Below are 21,017 nucleotides of genomic sequence, written 5' to 3'. Positions count from 1 at the left end.
ATGGACTGTCCAGGTTGAATAGTTAATTGTGCGTCATATATACAAGAATAGGCTCCAGGTCAATGGAACTCCAATTTGATACGTTTTTATTGAATATCACTCACCTTTTAAGTGTCCATTTCCTGTCTCGCTACCCTAATCTTCACCGTACAGTACACTGTTCAACATCCGCGATTGCGATCGATATAATCTTTTATGTCCCTCTACGGCTTCCGTTTGAGTCATTGTTTCGTTTTTCATGACACTGAAAGCCGTAGAAGAATCTGAAAGCACGAAAGGTGTGTACAAATTTTAAGTTATCGTGGACTGCGTTAAAATAGTAATTTAAAAACAAATTATTAAGAATAGCTTATAATATGAGAATAGTTAGTTTGCTGTTACCTACTCGATTAGCTACACAATTTAGCTTACTAAGATCTATTTAGCTCGTACTTTTCACGACATTAACGTCATAGCTTAGTTTGATACGTGACTTTCTATGGCAGTGTATATGAAAATGTTTATCTTTGCGTCGACATTTTGCACAGCTATTACTTTACTTATTGATTTTAGGGAGGTAAATCAAAGTGTATTTTGTAGTTTACCTGTTGTTAGTCGTTCTTTTTAGCCATCCGTGAATTTAATAGGCATATATTAGTTCTTGGGTCAGATGACTGACTTGTTCTTTGTAGTGGAAGCAGTGGGAGCCTAAGCATGGCGAACGACAGATTGCGAGCATTGGAAGACGTGGAGAAGGAGATCGCGGTTATTTTGCAATGCGCCGGTCAGTATACAAGGATTCTAGTTAATTCCGTTCGTATGTTGATATATTGCAGAGGTGGCACCTGAATAAAAAAAATGTTAGAGAACTATATTACTGAATAAAAGAACCGTTTAGCTGTTCAATGCAGCACACCGTTGTTGAAATTTTGACGAGATTCGAGGGATGAAGGAAAGCAGTGGTGCTTGAAAAATATTTATTTCTTTGTTACTAACTGGCAGGTATTATTACGAAAGCACAGTGTAACAACGTTTTCCCCTGTTTTTAACAAAGTGCAGTAGAACAAATTTGTTTATTCTGTGCAATATGTGTTCTTAGGAAATATTATACTGGAGCTGTCCAAGGAGAAGCACAATGCTAGTCTACTTGACCGCCAGCTTGCTCAGTTCACTAGTGCTGTCAACAGGGTTGAAAGTGAGCTAAGCTCTCAAATCCGCTATCTGACGCAGGTAGGTGTGCCCTCACTCTCACACAGATATAACTCTGCATCTGGGTCAAACTTACAGGCAAACACATGTCTTCTATCCCCTACTTTTTGTGCTTTGTATTCCCAACACTCAGAACTTAAGCCATATCATAGATTCCAGTGCTGGTTTCTTCCTTCCTGTCCTGTCCTTCCTTCCTTTCTTACACAGTGTGCTTGCAAATGAGTTAGTTTTCCATTTAAAATTTCCTGTAGATTTAGCCTGCTGTGCTTCCTGAACATTTGTCTACTTCTGGTGGTAGATCAGTAACATTTAAACTGTGATACACAAGCAACTATTCATGCATGGAACACATATACACTCGTTGTCCCAAAGTCAAGAATTTGACAGGCAAATGAAACAAGTTTTCAGGGGATTCTAGAGAAAGTTTTGTCAGTAACTGAGAGGTATAAACATTCAAGCGCTAACCCCTCCTTCAGGTGGCCACTGGACAGCCGCATGAAGGCTCTACATATTCTGCACGCAAGGACTGCCAGATGGCACTAAACCGTGCTGAATATGCTCGCATCAAGCTTGGGGAGCTGGGCCGGACCTGCGAGGTTCTGCTGGATCCACAGACGTGAGAGATGCGTCACAACTCAGACGAACTATAACTGCCAAAGGCATTTCCCCCATTTACATTTGTTTTGAGAGTGTGGAGTATTTCATTGCAACATTTTTAATGGAAAGCGGGACTGTGCCATAGCTTTGAATGCAGTCCTGTTCAGAGCGCATCTCAGTGGGAGTTCTTTGAAATGCAGGTAACACTGCTGTGGGAAGCACAATGGCCAATCCTCAAACCCCAAGAGAGACTTGACGTTTTTTTTGACTATGAAAGTTCAACAGTGCTGAATCAGCTTTTTCAACACTGAAAAATGTTGCCAATGTTGAATTTAAATGGATGATATACACTCTGGTGCATGCTTCATGAACTATTTATGTTTCTACTAAATAAAAATTGTTCATGAATATTCAAATACAGTTTTGTCCCAATTAAACCTAAAGAGTTGTTACTATAATGGCCTGTCTTTTTGTTGGATATTCATGACATGATACTAAATACACCTAATGTAGTAATTATATAGCATAGAGTGACATAGAAGATGCTTATTACCTTAGTTGTTAGTAATCACTACCATACCATGAGGTAAAAAAAGACAGGTAACCACACACTTGAAAAATGGTACCGGATAATTAAAATTCATAATAAGTTATAAATACGTTGTAGCCGGTACCGTGGTTAGAAGAAGTGAGTGTTAACTCTTAAGCACATCCTCAGTTTTTAAACAAGTGTGGCATTTTGATTAAAAATAAACCTACGTACAGGGTACCATGTCGGCTCTTGATTTGACTGAGGCTGATGCCGTATATGAAAAGACGTGCACGTACGTAAGTGGGCCCCCCGTGCTTACGGGCGGTCGCAAGTTAGTGACGTTTCTCTGTGTCGAGGAATTTAGACGTAACAGCAAGGCAAAGTGGAAACATGGCCACTGCGGTTTGGCTGCATGTTTCAACTAATATGCGGCTGACCGAGGGATTGGTGTCCGTTTTGAAGGAAGAACGGCCGGAGTACCTGCCAGCTCTTTTGGCAAACTACCGGGAGCATGGCGTGGTCTCCTCACAGGTATCATCTTTTAATATGTTGTAATTGTTGCGCTCCATTTCTCGTGGCTCCGTGGGGTGGTGTGCTGTCTTTGTGATTTTTTTTTTTGGATCTGGATATTGATTCTCCTGAGAGCTGGTTTCTGCACTTTATTTGCAGATGTGTATGGTTGTTCGTAAAGTGTCATTGTATTATTTTCGTGCCCTTTTGTTTTCTGATTCAACGTTCCTTGGTAATGTTGTACTATTATTTTGATTGTTTGCACAATTTATAGTAATGAGTTTTGTTGCCGTTACCGTGCAACTATGTAGTAAGTCAGTGAACTAAGATAGGTATTCTCGATATAGTTGGAAAATTAGTTTTCCCTCACTTAACAGTATATTTGAAAATATGTATATATAAAATATGTATACCACTAAGTAATTCACCCCATTTTTAATCGTTATTTGCAGTATTTCGCTAGGTTGCATGCATACCGTGCACACATGTATTCGTTTAAATTGTCATGATACTGTGTGTTTCATATATGTTTTATGTCTGTTTAAGAATTCAACAGCGGTTGGCGGACTTATTGGGCTCAGCAATGGTCGACTGGGCTCAAGCAAAACCAGGTTAGATTTTGCCTCAAAACAGAGTGTGTGTCAGCCTAAGTAACAGTAGTATGTATTATACTGAATGATACTTAATGCCTTTGGATAGTTTGTTTTCCTCTAAAAATGCCCTAAACTATCTATAGTATGTCATAATTCTTTAGCTTTTTTCAGTGTTGTCTTGTAGAATCAATTGTTTGATTTAAGATAAACAGCCGTTATTGATGTCTTGCCTACTTTATTGTCTTGAGGTTTGGAGAAAGTAAGGGTGTCGCTAGGCTGCTTTAGCCCCCATACTAATTAGTTTAAATGGCGTGTTCTTAATTTTCATTAAGATGAGACCCCCCCTACTAAAGGCTCATCCCCCCCCCCCCCCTTCATAAATCTCCAGTGACACTCCTGGGAATAAGAGAATAATGGAGCATTGGTCATCCAGTGCTTGACTTCCCCCCTTTTTTTTTTTTGCTTATGACTGTTTAGTGTGTTCAAGTACAGTTTTCTATTTGCTTGGGAATTGGTGACAAATATAACCTTCAATGGGTGTGTGTTTCTGTGCGTGTGACAGGTTTGAGGGCTTGTGCTTGCTGGCAGTGCTGGTGAAGGACAGCTCCAGTGATGTTTTCCAGCAGCATTGCCTCTCCTGGCTGCGGTCACTGCAGCAGGTCATACAGGTGAGCTGTCCCTCACGCCGGCATGTTTCCCCCTAAAGTAGTCATGCAGTCTGTGCTGACTGGCCATTTCTTCCTGGTAGACGATGTAAATCATAACTGGTTTGATCGGCTTCATCAAGTCCACCCATCCTGCTGAATTGTAATAAAAGTCTTATTGAAAATTTGAAGCATTGTTCAAGCTGCAGAAATAAACCAAATGCTGTTATGCTTAGGGCTGCATCTAACGAGCGGTGGGAGATTCCGTACTGGGCAAGGATAGTGGGTAGTGTGTCTGTTAGTACCCGTTGAGCTTTTGTTCAGTTAGCCTGAACTATCTGTTCACTGAATGGATTTGCATAATTTAAGCCATTCATTCATTGTTCTGCGTGTCCATTTCTGGGTCACGGGGGTCCGGAGCCTAATCCGAAAATGAGGGGCGCAGGGCAGGGAATCAGCCAGGACAGGGCGCCGAGGCATCGCAAGCCACGCCATTCATGCCTATGCACAATTCGGCAACTCCAGGTCACCTTAGTATGTTTTTTCAACTGGGGGAGGGACCAGAGGGCATGCGAACTCTACGCACATGGTTGGAGGAGGGAGCTGAACCCTTGTCTCCAGAGGTGTGAGGCGACCGCTCTAATTTAAGTCAATCCAGACATTTTTGTTGATGGTTTATTTCCCGATTTCTATTTGTCGAGGATGAGAATATGAAAATGGGGTGGAGAAGTAACTGCCAGCTTCCTTTCTTTATGAAAAATTAATAATTTATTTGAAATGATAGAATTCTTTAATTGTTCATATAGCGGGGGGGTATAGCACTGGGGTGTTGCATCTCTAGGGCCACACCTGGCTCCATGTGGCGTTTGCATAGGGTTTGTGCTGATATTCTTTTTTTCCTTATAGTACTTTTTAAAGAGAATTTGAGTCTGTACCTTGGTGCAGTATGGTGGCACGCTGGTTAGCACCTTTCCCTTATCAGGATTCGAGTCTCCGCACGGCTCTGCCTGTCTGCTGTTTGCATCTTCTCCCTATGTTCCCATGAGGTTTCCTCAGTTTTCTGCTTTTCCTCCACAGTCCAAGAAATTGCCAATTGAATTGAAGTCGCCAAATTGTGTGTGTGTGTGTGTGTGTGCGTCCATCAGTCCGTCCGTCCATCCGTCCCGCCATGGGGTGATGCCCCGTTCTGGGTTATTTCCTGCCTTGTGCTGGTGGCTTCCACGATAGGGTCCCGCAGCCCTATGTTGGACAAGCCGGTTAGGAAAATGGTTGGGTCTATAACTTGATTTTCTGTGTATGTAGTTCACACCCCTGTGAAGGTCTTGCCATCCAGGATGTTCTCTACCTTCTGTCCTGTGCTTCCTGGATTAGGCTCCAGGCCTTTCCTGTGACCCTATACTGAATAAGCAGGATGGATGGATGGATGGAGGAAAATCCGTATGCCTGTATTTTTGAAAGTATGCTTTTTTTTAAGCTTGCTGTTTTTATTGTATTCATCAGCTCCTATGTTTTTACTACAAATTAAAATGACATCTTCGGTCTAATGCTTTCAGTGTTATTGGCTTTCTGAACAGTTACTTCAGCCCAGAGCTTAATCAGGGCTGACTGATGAAGAGCTTAGCAGAAACCAGAACCATAATGGCCTGGGCCCAAAATGCCATGGCATCCTGTAGCCCTGCTGTCAGGCTGAACAAAATCAGAAAATGTCTGCAACAAATCCTGAATAAACTGTGTGATACAAATGTTAGGTTTCAGAACATTTTGTGCGTTGTTACAATGTCTCTGAATGTTCGTTTGGTTACCCAATATATCCATGTAATCCTGTCATCTTCCAGCTGCTTAACCAGCCAGAATAAGGCTCTCAAACATACATGTGGGTAGTGTAGAGACATCAGAGCCTAAATGTGTGTCTTTGGACCACACTGCTGATGTCCCTGGCAGGAACTTTTGCAGAACAGGGAGAACATGCGAAGTAGATTTTGAATCCCCAACCCCAAGAGTCGTGAGCTTGCATTGCTACCCTTTGAGCCACCACGCCGCCATGTCATTTATTGTTGGGTCGTATATATTTGCAATTGGACCTTGCTATTGGCAACATGAAGTATAGGTATGTATGTATGTACATACAGATATTTGCCATAGAAACCTTTGTATGTGGTGTTTTTTTTATATCCATTAGTGCTTAGGTGAGGAAAAACTGGAAAGATTTATAGGGGGAAAAATATGACCATGTGGGCTCTGCACGATACGTATGTATGTACATACAGGTAGTGCAGGTGTTTGCCATAGAAACCTCAGCATGTATTTTATTTTTTTAATACCCAGTACTGCGTAGGTGAGGAAAAATGGGAAAGATTTATGGGGAAAACACGTGACCATGTGGATTCTGCGCAGCAGGTTTCCATGAAATTCTCAGAATCCCATACCTGAAGCTCACACCTGTACAACATCTGAAAACCAAAGCTTCAACTATCTCGACTGAATTGTGTGTGTGTGTGTGTGTGTCTGTGTGTGTGCGTGCGTGCAGCAGAAAACAGTTTCGGGGAATGCAGGTTATGTTACATGATCAAATCTGTTTACATGCTTCTGGAAGTTAATGTCTCTTCTGGTAGATAAGATCTTTGTCTGAGCATGCCCATGTAGCAAGGGCTTGCCTGGGTACTGGATGGAGCTGACAGGTTGTCTGGTGCTGTGCTACTGGTTTGCCGTGACTCCTGCTCTTCCTGTTCGTTCATATAAATGCCACTGTTTTGTGTGGTGTCTGGCTCTCTTCAGTCCCAGGCTCCCCTGCCCTCTGTCCAGCTGGCTGTTGCGATTCTCCAGGATCTGCTGCAGTACTCCTCCCAGCTGCCTGAGCTTGCAAGGGAGGTTGGACTCAACTCAGTCCTGGGGATCCTAACCTCACTGCTAAGCCTCAAGTTGGAGGTAAAATCTGAAGGTCAAACTTCTGTTCGAAAATGCAGTGCAATGCTCTTAAAAAATGCATCTAAGAGCCACACCTTTTAATGTGAACAGAATAGACAAGTCCTGTCAATTTATGGGTATATGGCACACAGGAATTGCTACCACTGAAAGAGATAAAATCAGGACATCCAAAGTCAGCACAGTGTTCATATTAAACATCAAGAATGGGGCAGATTGTGCTCAGGACAGCAGGCTTGGTGGGGAAAAAAAAAAAAAACCTGTTTGCACGCTGAACAGTGTGTTTTTGTTTGTTACAGTGCCACCTTGTGGCCATGGAGGGGATGAAGGCATGTATGACTTTCTACCCAAGAGCTTGCGGATCTTTGAGAGTATGTATTTTTTTTATGACCTGGATGTAGTTTATATTTTCTATGTGGCAACCATACTTTTACACACAGTCTTTGTTTTTTCTAACAGGATAAACTTGGTGCCTATTTCCTGTCGAAGATGGATTCTGACAACCCTAGAATGCAGGAGGTGAGTGAATTGTTCTGTTGAGGCTTGGTCTTTCCTTGTTTTTTTTTGTGTTATTTTTACTCTTTTTAAATTTTAAATATCATTTTCATGTGCCCTGTTTCCTCTTTCATTTTTCCCTCCTTTTCTCTGTCCCTCCTGACAAGGTGGCATGCGAGTGCTACGGCCGGCTACCTTGCCTAGGTGGCGTCCTGGAGCGAGGAGGCGGCAGTCGCAGGGCCGAGGCCTGGGCCAATCAGATGCACTGCCTGCTGGCCTCGGCCCACGGCCTGCTGGGTCAGCTGTACCTGGGAGCCGAGTCCGGTCAGTGCTGCACGCCGTCGGGGCTGTTAGCGGTGTGGCTGATGAAGCCCTCCTCGGTCTGGACGGGAACCGCACTGTAGAATTTGGCGGCTCTTCCAAGAAACGGTGCCTCCTGCTGCAGCCATAGCAAAGAATCCAAACGAGGCTGAACCAATACTTAGGGCCTCTTTTTCAAAGAGATGACAGAGTCACAACACTGGCTTAGTGAAAAACGTCTGGCCGCTGTTGCATTGAGTTAGGCAGGATACCATGAGATAGAAGCAGATGAAAAAAGACCTTATTTAATGTTACTTTTTAAGTAACTGTGGAGATAATAGGAATTCACATGTCCTAGGATTTCAACCCACAACCTGTGGTATTAGCACGATACTCTACCTGTTAAGCTACAGCAGTTACAAATACAAAATGCTTAATTTCAGGTTGATGGATTTAGGTCCCCTTGGAGAACTCTGTCCCCAAAACAAGATAAATTACTGTGCTTTTTTTACTCTTAAATTTCTCACCCATCTATTTTCTATACTGCTTGTCCAGGACAGGGTTGTGGTGAAATGTATGAAGTGTTTTATACAAGTTAGTACCAACTAAGAAAACTCCATGTAATCCTGTCATCTTCCAGCTGCTTAACCAGCCAGAATAAGGCTCTCAAACATACATGTGGGCAGTTTAGAGACATCAGAGCCTAAATGTGTGTCTTTGGACCACACTGCTGATGTCCCTGGCAGGAACTTTTGCAGAACAGGGAGAACATGCGAAGTAGATTTTGAATCCCCAACCCCAAGAGTCGTGAGCTTGCATTGCTACCCTTTGAGCCACCACACCGCCATGTCATTTATTGTTGGGTCGTATATATTTGCAATTGGACCTTGCTATTGGCAACATGAAGTATAGGTATGTATGTATGTACATACAGATATTTGCCATAGAAACCTTTGTATGTGGTGTTTTTTTTATATCCATTAGTGCTTAGGTGAGGAAAAACTGGAAAGATTTATAGGGGAAAAAATATGACCATATGGGCTTAGTATGAAGTGTTTTATACAACAGTTAGTACCAACTAAGAAAACTGATTGGACAAGAAGTGTTCTATGAGTTCTGTTGTCCGAGTGCAGTTACATCTGATGCGAAATATCAGAGTCTATCTCTCCGCTTACAGGTGTATCCAAAAACCATTACTTAAGCTTGACCTTTGCCACAGTCTAAAACACTCCACTTTTTGTCATAGAAACATTAAAAAAACACCCCCAGAAACCTTGAATGATCTACTTTTCGAATACATATAGGAAGAAACTATATAAATTTGTAGAGCTTTGTAAGGAGAATAAAAAGAACAAGAGTTTCTTACTGTAGTGCCCGAGTCACGAAGCAGTTCTGATCGCCCACCCATTTGCAAATAGCGCTATTCATATGATGACGGGATAATTCTACTATTACTGGGTCAAGAAAACACGTGAAAGCTCTCATAAACAAGAACAAATGCCTGGTTCTGTTTACACTGATTGAGGAGCTGCAACCTTGATGTGAGAGGAAATGTGATAAAAATACATCTCTGGTTAATTGAATTCGGATAATCAGCGACTTTGTAAATTATAAAATGTCACTTGTTTTCTAAATTTGATCGCTACTGTAAAGTTGTCTTTTTATAAATATATGCAAACTGTTTGTAACTAGGTAGTTCTTTCAGCATTTTCCCACCACCTTCATGTGAGTATCTTGCAAGGATAAGACTACAAAGCAATAGTTTAATTTAACTTGTGTTTCTCAAAATAGGCCGTAAAATAAAATGATATTGTACATAAAATTAACTTTTGCACTATAATTCACATAAATGATTCAACTTACCTGTTCTCTGTTTGATAAAAACAGAAAGAGTGAAGTTGCAGTGTTAAAATAAGAGCAGGGTGGGGCATGTTTCCCAAAAGCATGGTGGCTGATTAGGTTAGCAACTTGCACGTTTAGTGCCATGCAATTGAGTGGTTTCAACTATCTAAGTTGTTAATGGGAGCTTTTGGGAACTGTACCCCAGTTCACAGCAAAATAGGAGTATATTTTGGGAATTAATACAGTGGTGCCTTGGTTCTCGAACTCACTAGAACTCGAATTTCTTGAAAGTTGAACAAACCAGTTTGACCTAGAACTCGATCTGAATATCAGAAGTCGAACCGTGAACGCTGACCTAATATAAATTGTACGCGCCAGGAAATCAGTCATACTACAATGCAATTCTTACTTGAATGCCTTCTTCACAGACTGGACGATTAACCAAATAAAGCAGCACAACATTACAGTAACTAACAATAAATAAACCACTAACTTACGTGTACTATTAGAGCATTTATGTCATTTATTTAAACTTTATTTTACCAGGTAAATTAACTGAAAACCAGTTCTCACTGCTTTACATGATATTCGGGAGAAATAGCAGATTACGCATCGGAACTGCCTGGGATACAAACGTCATGCGTGTAACTAAACTCTTCAGCCAATAAGGGCAAAGGTGTGTCGTCACGGAGGCGGTTTCAGTTTGTGCAGCCGGGTGAGAGGTCGCAATGCATCTAACCGTAATGCATTGCGTCAGGATCAGAATGCGTTGCTTTAAGCCAGCGCTGTAAGCAAGTCGAACTCACCCAATGACCGGACTGGGGAAACAAACTGAAACGCGGACTTAATACAGAGGACTAATGACAACAACTAGAAACGGCTGATCACATGGGAATCCCACACGAGGTTAACGAGGGGGCGTGGCACACAGAAGGAGCGAACGATCGGTGCAGGACAGGGGTAATGTTGGGATAAGATCGTTATTGTTTTGGAAGCCATTAAGAAAAAAATGCTGCTCTTGTTTTATCCTGTTCATTTTGTGTTTAAATGCTTTAAAAAAAAAAAAAAAAAAAAAAAAAACATATTTAGGTGTAATTTTGGGGGGGCGGGAACCAATTAATTGGTTTTCCATTATTTCTTATGGGAAAAATTCGATCAGAACTCAAACTTTTTAGGATTCGATCCAGAGTCTGGAACGGTAGCTGAAAGCAAGTGAGCTGTGTTTCGTTGGAATGTTTGTGTTGCTTGGTAACAGTAGGCTGGTGGAAACTATATTTTATGTGTGTTTAGATAATCAAAATATAATCTGTTGTGGCCTATTACTGTTAACTTATAAATGCTGCCTGATGAACTGTTATATAAAAGCAATAACGTACTTGAAGTCGTGTTGTACTCCGATACATCGCACGCTGCGGCCTCGTGCCTGCGACCAAATGACAGCCATGATGTATTGGAGTACAACTGCACTCCTCCTCGCATGTTACTGCTTTAGCATAAAAGGTAAATGTGGAAGTCTGTGGTTAATTTGTCTCAACATCGAGACACACCATCACAGACGCCTTAGAGTAATAGAGCTTGGCCTGCAGAAAATGGTGGAAATGGTGGCCTGGGGTGGCACAGCAATAAGAGGGGGAGGCTGCTGTTACGGGATCGACAGCCCACCATGTCGGAAATTCATACCCTATTTAAACAGTTTTTATTAAACACTGTTTCAATCTGATTCCATCACCCTGAGGAATTTTTTTTTTATTTATGTGTTCGTTTATAGGTTGATGTGGTGTTTGGGTCCTGATGGGCGGGTGGGGTCTTTGGGTCCAGTGGTTGGTTGTAAGGTGTGTTTGTCTCCTGGCAGAAGGGGCCTTGCAGTACGAGGGTCCTGGTGTAGAGCTGCCTCTTCCCTCTCTGGATGAGACCGACCCCCTCCTGCAGATCCAGCTCCGGCACCGATACCGGGCCGTGTCTCTGGCCATCAGGCACACGTTGAGGTTTGTGAACCAACCTACCCGGCCAGAGCTCTGGCTCACTCAGACCCACATGGCCATCTATCAATAAGCATGTGCACTTCCTGCATAGAACAATATTTAGTTGTCACCACGACCCGGTACCAGCTAGTGCTTCTGGGCTTGTGCTTGTGGATACCAGAGGCGGCTAATCCATAGAGGTACGGGAGGTAGTACCTCCTCTATTGTTGAAATTAAGTTATGAATCAAGTAACTTGGAAATAACTCACTAAAGTTTTAGTAGTCGTTTAAAATCTTTTTGAAAAATTCTCTCTCATTTGGAATTTTTTTTTTTTCCACTATCCACCATGGGTACATGTGCATTCCTCAGGAAATACTGTAGTGTGTATTATAGACTAGTGGCCCGTGTCGGCCCTGGTGACACCGGTTCTGGCCCTCTTCCCCTCAGCGCTGACCCCGTTTCGCCGGTGTGTGTGCCTGTGCAGAGTCTGATCAACCTAGTGTGCCGAGCCTTGGCTGTCAGCTGCAAGAACATCGTGAGTAATGCCGGTTTCGCCTGCACAAACCCAGCAGCATTCAGCTTGGTCTTTCCCAGCTTTACATCGCACCGGTGAAAACTCTTCTCTGCCCGGATGCTTATGAATCAAGCTCCCATTTTCTGTGGCTTGTTATGCGGTGGCTCTTCTCAGAGGCCTTGGATTCCCACAGTGATCTTGGCTGCGTGTGTTTGCGTGTCGAGGCGCCTTTGTAACTTGCATGTGTCGCAGAACGCGTCTGGTGACGGCTCCCTGAAGCTGCTGGTCCTGCCCTCGATTCACAGCGATACCTTGGAGCTCCTCTCTGCTCTCATCACAGTGTGAGTGCCGACAGACTTCTGACCGTGCGCCGCTTCTGGGTCGTCCAGGGAGCGGCGCAGAGTCATTTCTCACTGATGGGCAGGCCATTGGGTTTTCCTTTGGGGCGGTGGGCCGGGAGCTGGTCGATTTACAGATGGATGTACTCACCGTATGCCCTTCGATCCGCAGCGCGGGCGGCCGCCTGGTCCAGTACTGCGGTGTCTTGACACGACTCCTGTCTCAGACGCTCTCCGCTTGGAGTCCCCAGCCAGAAAGCAGCCCTGGACAGCAGAGAGCCTTCAGGTGGGAAACATGGACGTGGAGTGTATTTATTAAACGCAGAAAGCCTTACCCATCAGGTCCTACGTGTGTGTGCAGGTTTTTATTTTGATTTTGTACATGTAGTGGCCCAGCTCAAATTGCTTTTAACTTCTGTTACTTGCCCAGACTGGCATCAGGGAATGTTACACGTATGAGGGTTTATGGAACGAACAGTGAAACTGAGATGCTGCTGGTGCCGTTGGATTGACTAATCGTGATGTCCCTCCGCCCCCCCCACAGTGCCGTGCGGGTGTGTCTGTACCGCATGCTGGAGTTGTGGGTGCAAGTGGCTGGGGCTTCTGCGGGTGTTTTCCAGGGAAGCCCCACCCAGACAGAGCTCCTGCTGATGCACCTGCTGGGTGACATCACACCGGGGGCAGAATCAGTCAAGGTGAGAAGTCACTGGTGAGGTGGCTGGGTTTGGACAGGCCTCTTAACCTTCCCAGAGTTCAACAGGATTTTCTTTTTTCCAGTTTTTCTCGATTGCTAAAACACATTTCTTGAAATTACACCTCAGTTTCCCAAAACTCTAAATGCAAATCCATAACTACTCACTCAACTTCTGAAACTTCCACCGTTCAGGTCAAAACCAAACTCTCCCCTCAAAACCATGCACTAACTAAAAAATCAAGCTTTGCCTTCAAACATAACACACAAGCCCTCAAAAACACAATACAGTACAGCATAGTCTAACACACTGGTGAGATCAATTCAAAACACTGCTGTAAAAACCAGCAATGAGTAATGTTGCGTATGTTTCACAGAAACCGCTTTACTGCAGATGAACACAATAAGACACCACAAATGTTCATATTTGAGCAATTTTTTTTCTTAATGTATGCCACCATACAGAGAAACTTCACAGCCGTTATACAGTGAAGTATAAATGAAAAAAAATAATACAGAAATCAAAAACCTAGTCTGCTACAGCATGAAGTCTATGGTATGGATCAGGCCAAAGAATCACATCTACATCATATGCAATATTAGCCCTAGCCAGGCAGTGAGGGAAAAACCTCTTTGCATGTCTTATCCACCCCTGACAGGCATCTTCCATGGGCTGAAGGAGGGGAACACAAATGTAGGGGTCGCAGTCGTAAACCTTCCACCGCCATGCCAAAAAAAAAACACCTTATGGGGTTTATACAGGAAGAATATGCTGGCAGAAAGATGTTCAAGAACCTTGAACCAGTTACGGACCAGAGCAGCCCGACAGAAGCTGACGTTGTCCCAAATGACAACGTAGCGAGGCTGCTCTGGTTGTGCTGGCTCTAGCTGGTAGACATGGTCTCTTAGACCATCAAGGAAGGCAAGGAGGAACATGGTGTTATAGGGACCAGGAACAGCATGGCAGTAGGGGACTCCTCGTGGCTGATTGCAGCACACAGTGACATGCCCTCCTCTCTGGCCAGGGACATTGATTATAGCCCTATGGCCAGTTATGTTCCTCCCCCTTCTCCTACTTTTGGTCAGATTAAATCCTGCCTCAGTAAAGATGAGCTCATGAAGAACAGGTCGACCTTCAATTTCAGAGATTCTCTGTAGAAATACAGTAGAGTACACATTGCAAGAAGACTCAAATACTTCACGCAAAAAGAAAACTTATTACTTGTACATATTCTTGGCGCTGGTCTTTGACCATGTCAGAATTTCGTTCGTTCTAACCATGTTTTTCACTCTAAATACTTGTTGGTCTTCAATCACTCATTGTTGAATCTCTCGGAGGAGGATCACATTGTTGGCAATAACTGTATTCACAGTCTCCGTCTCCTGCTCCTCTAAAAACAGACTTTACCTTCCTCCACCAGGTGGTCGTCTGTCCTACAAAAACAAAAGTATTGCTATAACTGTACATATGTCCATTTCTTTGTACAAAACAGGAACATGCAATAATGCATTTCTGTGACTGAACATAATTCAATGCATTTCTCATAACATATACTGTAGTGTTATAGAGCAAGCATCTACAGTTTCTGTTTTAAAAGCACAGAGTACAACACAAGTTACAGTAGAGAGCGGTATGTAAAACACCTACCTATTTTGATCTCTGAAGGTTCGTATTACAGAGAACGGTGAAGCGGCACCGATTTGGCTGCACTCGTTGCCCTGCCTCCCTCATTGATATACCATGAACAAAGACATGGTTGACAAGAGTGGCACAAATTTCATCTGACATTACTTGTCTCCCTGGCCTCTCACTTCTTTCTCATCCTCTTCCTCCTCTTTCTTCTGGTCTTTCTGGATCCATTTTTCCAAAACTAAGTGATCTGACCCAAGGCCCTTTTATCTAACTATTGAAGGTTCTGATTGGTATGTGAACAATTTTGACTCGTGTTTTCATCCGGATAATTACCGGTGTGTGCTAATTGGGTTAATTCTGTGCTGACTGGAGTGAACAGTATTTGCTCTAACAGTTCAAAAAAATCTTAATAGTGTCAAAACGGGAATAGTGTGTATAGTTTATGGAAATGTGTTTTTTGGTTAGTTGCCGTAATGGTTTTTGGAAATTTAGCTCATAAGCCTGGTAATAGTGTGTAAGCAATCGATAAACTGTAATAGGTGAGATGATCTTTCAACATTTCCTCTTCTGCAATAAAATTTCTTCCTCTAACCCTCATAACTTTCGCAAGTGAATTAACGAAAATGCATTGGGTAAGTTTTAAAAATGCTAGGAATGGTAGGCCTGTGGTGGTGACCAGCAGGTTCTTGCCACATTTGCTGCTACACCTGTTAGCCTGGAATGCTGTATGGTGTTTCTGCTGCTAGCCTGAGCGGCACTTCAGTAACTAACTTTTTTGGAGAGACATTGACGTGAGCTCAGCTAGGCCGCAGCGCTGTAATTAATGTCCGGCTTGTAGAATTTAAGGTGCTTGAACCCTGCATTCTTGGTTTACCGCCCCCCCCCCCCCCCCCAGCTCCGCACTGGGCTGTCCGCTGCCACGGAACTTGCCGGGCATGCTGGGAAAACGCCACCACGGCGTGGGAAGGGTATGGGCGATGGCAGTGGACCGCTGCTGCAGAGGAAGGGCGATGCACTGGCCAATCAGGACACCTGTGTGTCGGCTCTGAGAGGTGAGCGTGTGTCGCTGAGTCTCCTGTCCACTTCTTTGGGTTTCTGTTACTATGATAAATGCTCAGTAGATGAGCATGGGTATGATGAGGACTGTGCCATTGCAGCTCTGAGGCAGATCATCTTGACCAATGGCACTCTGCTGAAGGAAGACATTCACAAGGTGTGTAGGACATATTTAGTGTCTGTTTGTTTCACTCGTCCTCTATCTAAAGCCTCCACCTTTACTCCTGCAGAGGCTCCACGACCTGGTCCTGCCCCTTTGCGTGCGTCTGCAGCAGCAGCAGTGCGGGAGCGATGTGGGGGGTGCGAGCGGCCAGTATGGTAGCGCCCCCCCTCGGCGGGAACTCTACCGCCTCCTGTTGGCCCTCGTGCTTGCCCCCTCACCCCGCTGGCCGCCACCACTGTCCTGCGCCGTGTCCATCTTCAGCCACGGCCAGCGGGACCACAGTCTCTCCGTAAGTAATAGGGCGACAGACTCCCACCCCGTCCTAATTGCAGTGATCACAAAGCAGTTAATGCCATGGCTTTATATAGATCGTTTTCTTTGGCAAATAAGTAAATTATTCTTTCTATAAAGAATTGAGATGAGGGCTATAGGTTATATGCAGAAGACAACATGAATTACCTCGATAGGGCCTAGGTGAGAATTAAAGCTTTTTTGCGAATGTGTCGTGTTGGACGTGTTGCCCCTCCCTAAGCTGACCCTCTATCAAAGGACCATTTCTCAGTGGGACATTCAGAATCAGATCTGGGATGGGTGACAGTTAGGAGTTATTCACTGTAGGTGGATCAACCAAATGGTGCCTAAATGTGATGATGAGGTCAAGCACTGATGCACGGAGGCCACTCGTGACCTGAGGCAGACAGTTTAATGAATCATCCAGTCTCTGCTTCCATAGCTGCGCTGCAAGACTTCTGCCCGTATAGCAGCTGTATGACAGATATGCGCAGCGCGATTCTAACTGATCGGTCTCTGTGACGTACGGCCAATATATTGCTACTCGGAGCTCGTGGGAAAAACATTGGCGCGGGTGCCCACATGGACTGCAGTGGTACCGATAACACTTCTGACTATGTCATAATCCCCTGGGCCGTGTAACATCCCCAGTGGCGAACGCGGTTTCCCTTGGTTGCTAAATGTAAATGTGAACCACTTGAGATTAACTTGCATATGTGCAAAGATTACGGGTCCTAGAGGTCAGTTGTTTAGCTTGTACTTCGTGAGGCTGCCTGGTGCTACGCTACGTTTATTTTTATATAGCTGTATAAATTTAAAGTCAAGCCAACACTGGAACCTGACTCCACAAATAAAGAAATGTCTTGTGAGCCTACTGGGTTTAAACTTCCTTCCGATCCCCCCCGATGACACAACATTGGTTTGTGTCGCATTTAAACTTGGTTCGAACCTTCTCAATTCAGGTGGATGTGTCCCTTTTTCTTTGAAGAACAATCGTTTTCCCTCTTAGTTTCGCCATGTATCACGCAAAGTCTCAAACTGAATGACTGAAGAGTAACTGGAATTGTTGGCTAGTGACCTGCAGAAATGCATATTGCCTGATTTGTGATTAGTTGATGAGGGCTTTCTCACTCGTGGGACAGGATTTGCATTACTTTACAGTTTCACAGGAACTTTTGGTATTTATTACCTTAACCCCCCCCCTCCTTTTTTGTGTACTTTTCCTATAGGAGCCCCTGTTTCCTGGACTGGGCTGTTCAGGGCTATATTGACTAAAGCACTGACCCATTTGCCTAATGCTAAGCATAAACATAATAATGTTGCAGTATTCAAAGCAGTATGTGAGCTAAAAGGGACATTGCTGTCCTCTGAGCCACGAGTAGCCTATGATAAAGATTTCTTTGTTTTGAAACTGATGTATATCTTTAGTTGCACCATCATGTTCCTGCATGTTTGTCTCTTACAGGTTTCCTCCTTTTGTGCTGAAGCTCTCACCATCTGCAACTCGCTGCTTCACCCCCGCGTCCCCTCTATCGCTCTCCCCTTGCCTCCCCTGGCCGTCAAACCCACCCCGGCTGCCCCTACCCTCGCTTCCTCCCAAAACCTTTCTCTCCCTACTCTTCTCGGCGGTCCTGCGCCAGCGCCCCCCTTCCCGCCACGGCATCCCCTCGGCATGGGACCCACTGGTCTCCTAACCCCTCTGGAGAACCATCTCCCCCCGCCACCGCCTGTATTGCCTGCCCAGACGGGTCCAACTCCCGCCCAGGCAGAACTGCTCATGTCTCCACCTGGAGAGCTGCCGCCCCTGGGGCCTCCCGAGGGCCGGCGGCCTGTATTCGTACGCTATGACAAGGAGGAGCCAGAGGATGTGGAGATTTCCCTGGAGAGTGACTCCGATGACAGCGTTGTCATAGTGCCTCCAGGAATGTTAATTCTGGAAGGACAGGATCCTGCCAGCACACAGCCGCACCAACCCCCACCTGGAGCACCCGTTTCGGGACTAGCTGTGGGTACAGGGTCAGATACAGGAGCTGTGAACAGCCCACTTCCTAATGAGCTCCCTACTACTATGGCCCTTCCCTCAAACTCGAGTGCTGTTACCACTTTTCCTGGTCAGAGTCAAACTCCGCTTGTGTCCCTAGTTCCACCACTCAACTCTGCTGCTCAACTGACTACACCTTCTGTTGGTCTTGGAGACACTCTGCCGGGCAACCAGCTCCAACAGATGCTTCTACAGTCATCTCCGGCCGGACAAGCCTCTCAGCTGGGATTGATGCAGCTGCAGACGCAGATGGCACAGTCCAGTAGGCAGCTGCAACAGACGCAGCAGCAGGCACAGCAGCCAATCGCAAGTGAGGAAGATCTCACGGTCATCAACATCAATAGTTCGGATGAAGATGAAGATGAGGAGGAAGAGATGGATGAGGATGATATTGGAGAGGAAGAAGATGAGGAGGAAGAGGAGCCTTTGGATGATGATGATGAGGAGGAGGAGGAGGAAGAAGTGAGTGATTTCCCAGACTATTATGATCAAGAAGAGTTTGCAGACTATGAAGAGGAGGAAGAGGATATGATAGAGGAAGAGGAGGGGATAATAGAGGGTGAGGAGGAAGATGTTGATGAATTGCCTCAATTAGAGGGGGAAAGCAGAAGTGTGCTTCTGGGAGAGGAGGAAGGGGAAGCTCTGATGGGACCTGTGAGTGAGAGCCCAATGGGGATGTTCTCTGGTGAGGATGGTGATGAGAGAGATGAGCCAAGTGGAGAGCTGGAAGGACAGACTGCTGTGTACCGAAAGGAGGGGGTCCAGGATGAAGTTAAACAGACAGAGGAAGGGGATGTAGGAATCATAGAGGAGAAGTTGCACAAAGAAAAACTTGAGGAAGAAGCGAAAGAGGGTTCTGCTTCACTTGAATTCCAGACAGGTCGCCAGCCTCCCATGACAGCTAGAGAAACCTCTCAAGAAGCTGAACTTACTCAGGAAGCCGAAGCTGAAAGTAGACAGGAAGTGTCCTTACAGGAACAAGGATCCACAGAAGAAGGAGAGGCACCTGCTGTAAGTGAGACTGCTGTCCTCCTTGAAGAACAAGCTACAGAATCTGCGCAGGAGGCAAGGGAGACCGAAGATGCCTCCGGGGAGGAGGCAGTGGTGGAACTGCCACTGGTCGAGCATGGAGAGTCCAAGGAAGAGCAGACCTGCCCAGAGGAGGAAGCAATTGCAGCCAGACAGAGCAAGATGTCTGGACTTGTAGAGAGTGAGGAAGTGGGGCAAGAAGAGTCCGACAATAACAGTGATGATTCTAGAGGCGTGAAGAGAAAACGGGAGAAAGGAGAAATAGGGGAAGGAGAGCAGAGTGTAGAGAAGAAAAAGGTAAGTGTTTACGCTTTGTAGGTCATAAGCTGGGTATTACAGTAAGTCTAGCAGCATTGTGACTTGTTTCCTGGATGTTCAGTATAACCCTGTTAACCTTTAACTTGCCAATATTTTGTTCTAATGTGTTGCTTTTGTCTGAGCAGCTTGATGAAGAAGCCATGGCCTCCATGTTGGCTGACTTTGTGGATTGTCCTCCAGATGAAGAGGAGAATGTCCCCTCCCCAGTGCAGTCCTAGGATGTACTGGATGAGGTTGTTCTCCCAACCCTGCACCCTGTAGCTGATACATCGTAATACATTTCTCTGATAAATGAACCATTAATCATTGGACCATGTGGTTATTTGATCAGTTCCAACCGCTGTTTTTTCCCCTCTTTTTCACTTGCACAATGTGGCTCTGTAAGAGCACTGTCCAGTCATGGCCTTAATCTGGACTATAGGGGACTAGAGACTAAGATGTTGACTTGGTTGTCCCTTGTGGGAGGTAATACATAAAACGGCATGCACTTCCCGACTGTGTTCTGTGTCAACCCCTTAAGACGACAGATGGAAAACGATTTGATTTTGTACTTCTTTTTTTTTCTTTAAGCCCAGGGGTTCCTCTTCATAGCCCATAACTCTTGGTGTACTGCATTGACTTTTTTTTTTTGTTTTAAGATAGCTGGTTATCACTAGTTTTAGTTATCACTGGTTATCAGATGTTTTTTTTTTTTTTTTTAACGTACCATTGGTTTCCTGTCCTAGCTAACAGCAAATAAAAAATGAAAAGGACATTTGGCCCGAAGTTCTCGGGTTATGACATTTATGCAGCTCTCTGTTTGCAAATTATCAAACTTCTGATTTACATGACTACCATGGATTCATGTGTTCAGTGACATTGTTCTGCAAGTCAAGCAAAAAACAGCACATTGAGGCTGTCCCAACTCATATACTAGAACGTTACAGTTTAGTTTCACTATTATACACTGTTAATATTTTGTGTTTACTGCTTCTTTTTTTTTTAATGTTGTGTAAGAAATAAAACCTGAATGGAACACACATGGATTTTAAGTGATTTTGTCTTTGTAGCTGCAGTACTGCTAACAACCGTCTTTGGTCCAGTACTGGTTCTGGTGAAACCAGAAACCGGTTATGTTTTGTTTCTCAAGACCTCGAACTGCTATCTGTTGACCAGATGGTGTAATTTGCTGTCCTAGGTTTGCATACTTATTTCCTGCTCACATTCAGATAACACACCTCCTCCATGTGTCTGGCCAACGCATGGTCGTGTTGTTCACAACTGGCTGTTTGGGGACTGGTCAGGGTGTATCCTGGATGTGCCCTGCTTGGTGCTGCCTGGGATGGGCACCAGGCATCTCTGCCGTCCTGACCCGGAAA

General features: G+C 44.6%; 2 protein-coding genes across 2 annotated transcripts; both read left to right on the top strand.

The window, feature by feature from the left end:
- The first annotated feature begins 159 nt into the window (after window positions 1-159).
- med11 (mediator complex subunit 11) lies at window positions 160-2,243 on the top strand. The gene is made up of 4 exons (XM_023816416.2): window positions 160-278; window positions 672-763; window positions 1,079-1,209; window positions 1,665-2,243. The coding sequence occupies exons 2-4, from the start codon at window positions 694-696 to the stop codon at window positions 1,806-1,808; spliced, it is 345 nt and encodes a 114-aa protein (XP_023672184.1). The 5' UTR covers window positions 160-278; window positions 672-693; the 3' UTR covers window positions 1,809-2,243.
- A 394-nt stretch (window positions 2,244-2,637) lies between these two features.
- Window positions 2,638-20,678, top strand: pelp1 (proline, glutamate and leucine rich protein 1). Its single transcript, XM_023816412.2, has 17 exons — window positions 2,638-2,848; window positions 3,374-3,438; window positions 3,983-4,088; window positions 6,840-6,989; window positions 7,286-7,357; window positions 7,446-7,505; window positions 7,649-7,805; window positions 11,476-11,608; window positions 12,033-12,120; window positions 12,352-12,440; window positions 12,610-12,723; window positions 12,982-13,132; window positions 15,657-15,813; window positions 15,919-15,974; window positions 16,048-16,269; window positions 17,737-19,638; window positions 19,785-20,678. The coding sequence occupies exons 1-17, from the start codon at window positions 2,708-2,710 to the stop codon at window positions 19,875-19,877; spliced, it is 3,756 nt and encodes a 1,251-aa protein (XP_023672180.2). The 5' UTR covers window positions 2,638-2,707; the 3' UTR covers window positions 19,878-20,678.
- Window positions 20,679-21,017: the final 339 nt, after the last annotated feature.

This window comes from Paramormyrops kingsleyae, chromosome 10 (assembly GCF_048594095.1).
Source record: "Paramormyrops kingsleyae isolate MSU_618 chromosome 10, PKINGS_0.4, whole genome shotgun sequence".
NCBI lineage: Eukaryota > Metazoa > Chordata > Actinopteri > Osteoglossiformes > Mormyridae > Paramormyrops > Paramormyrops kingsleyae.
The sequence above is the reverse complement of the archived record's forward strand: the minus strand, read 5'-3'. Positions and strand labels throughout refer to the sequence as shown.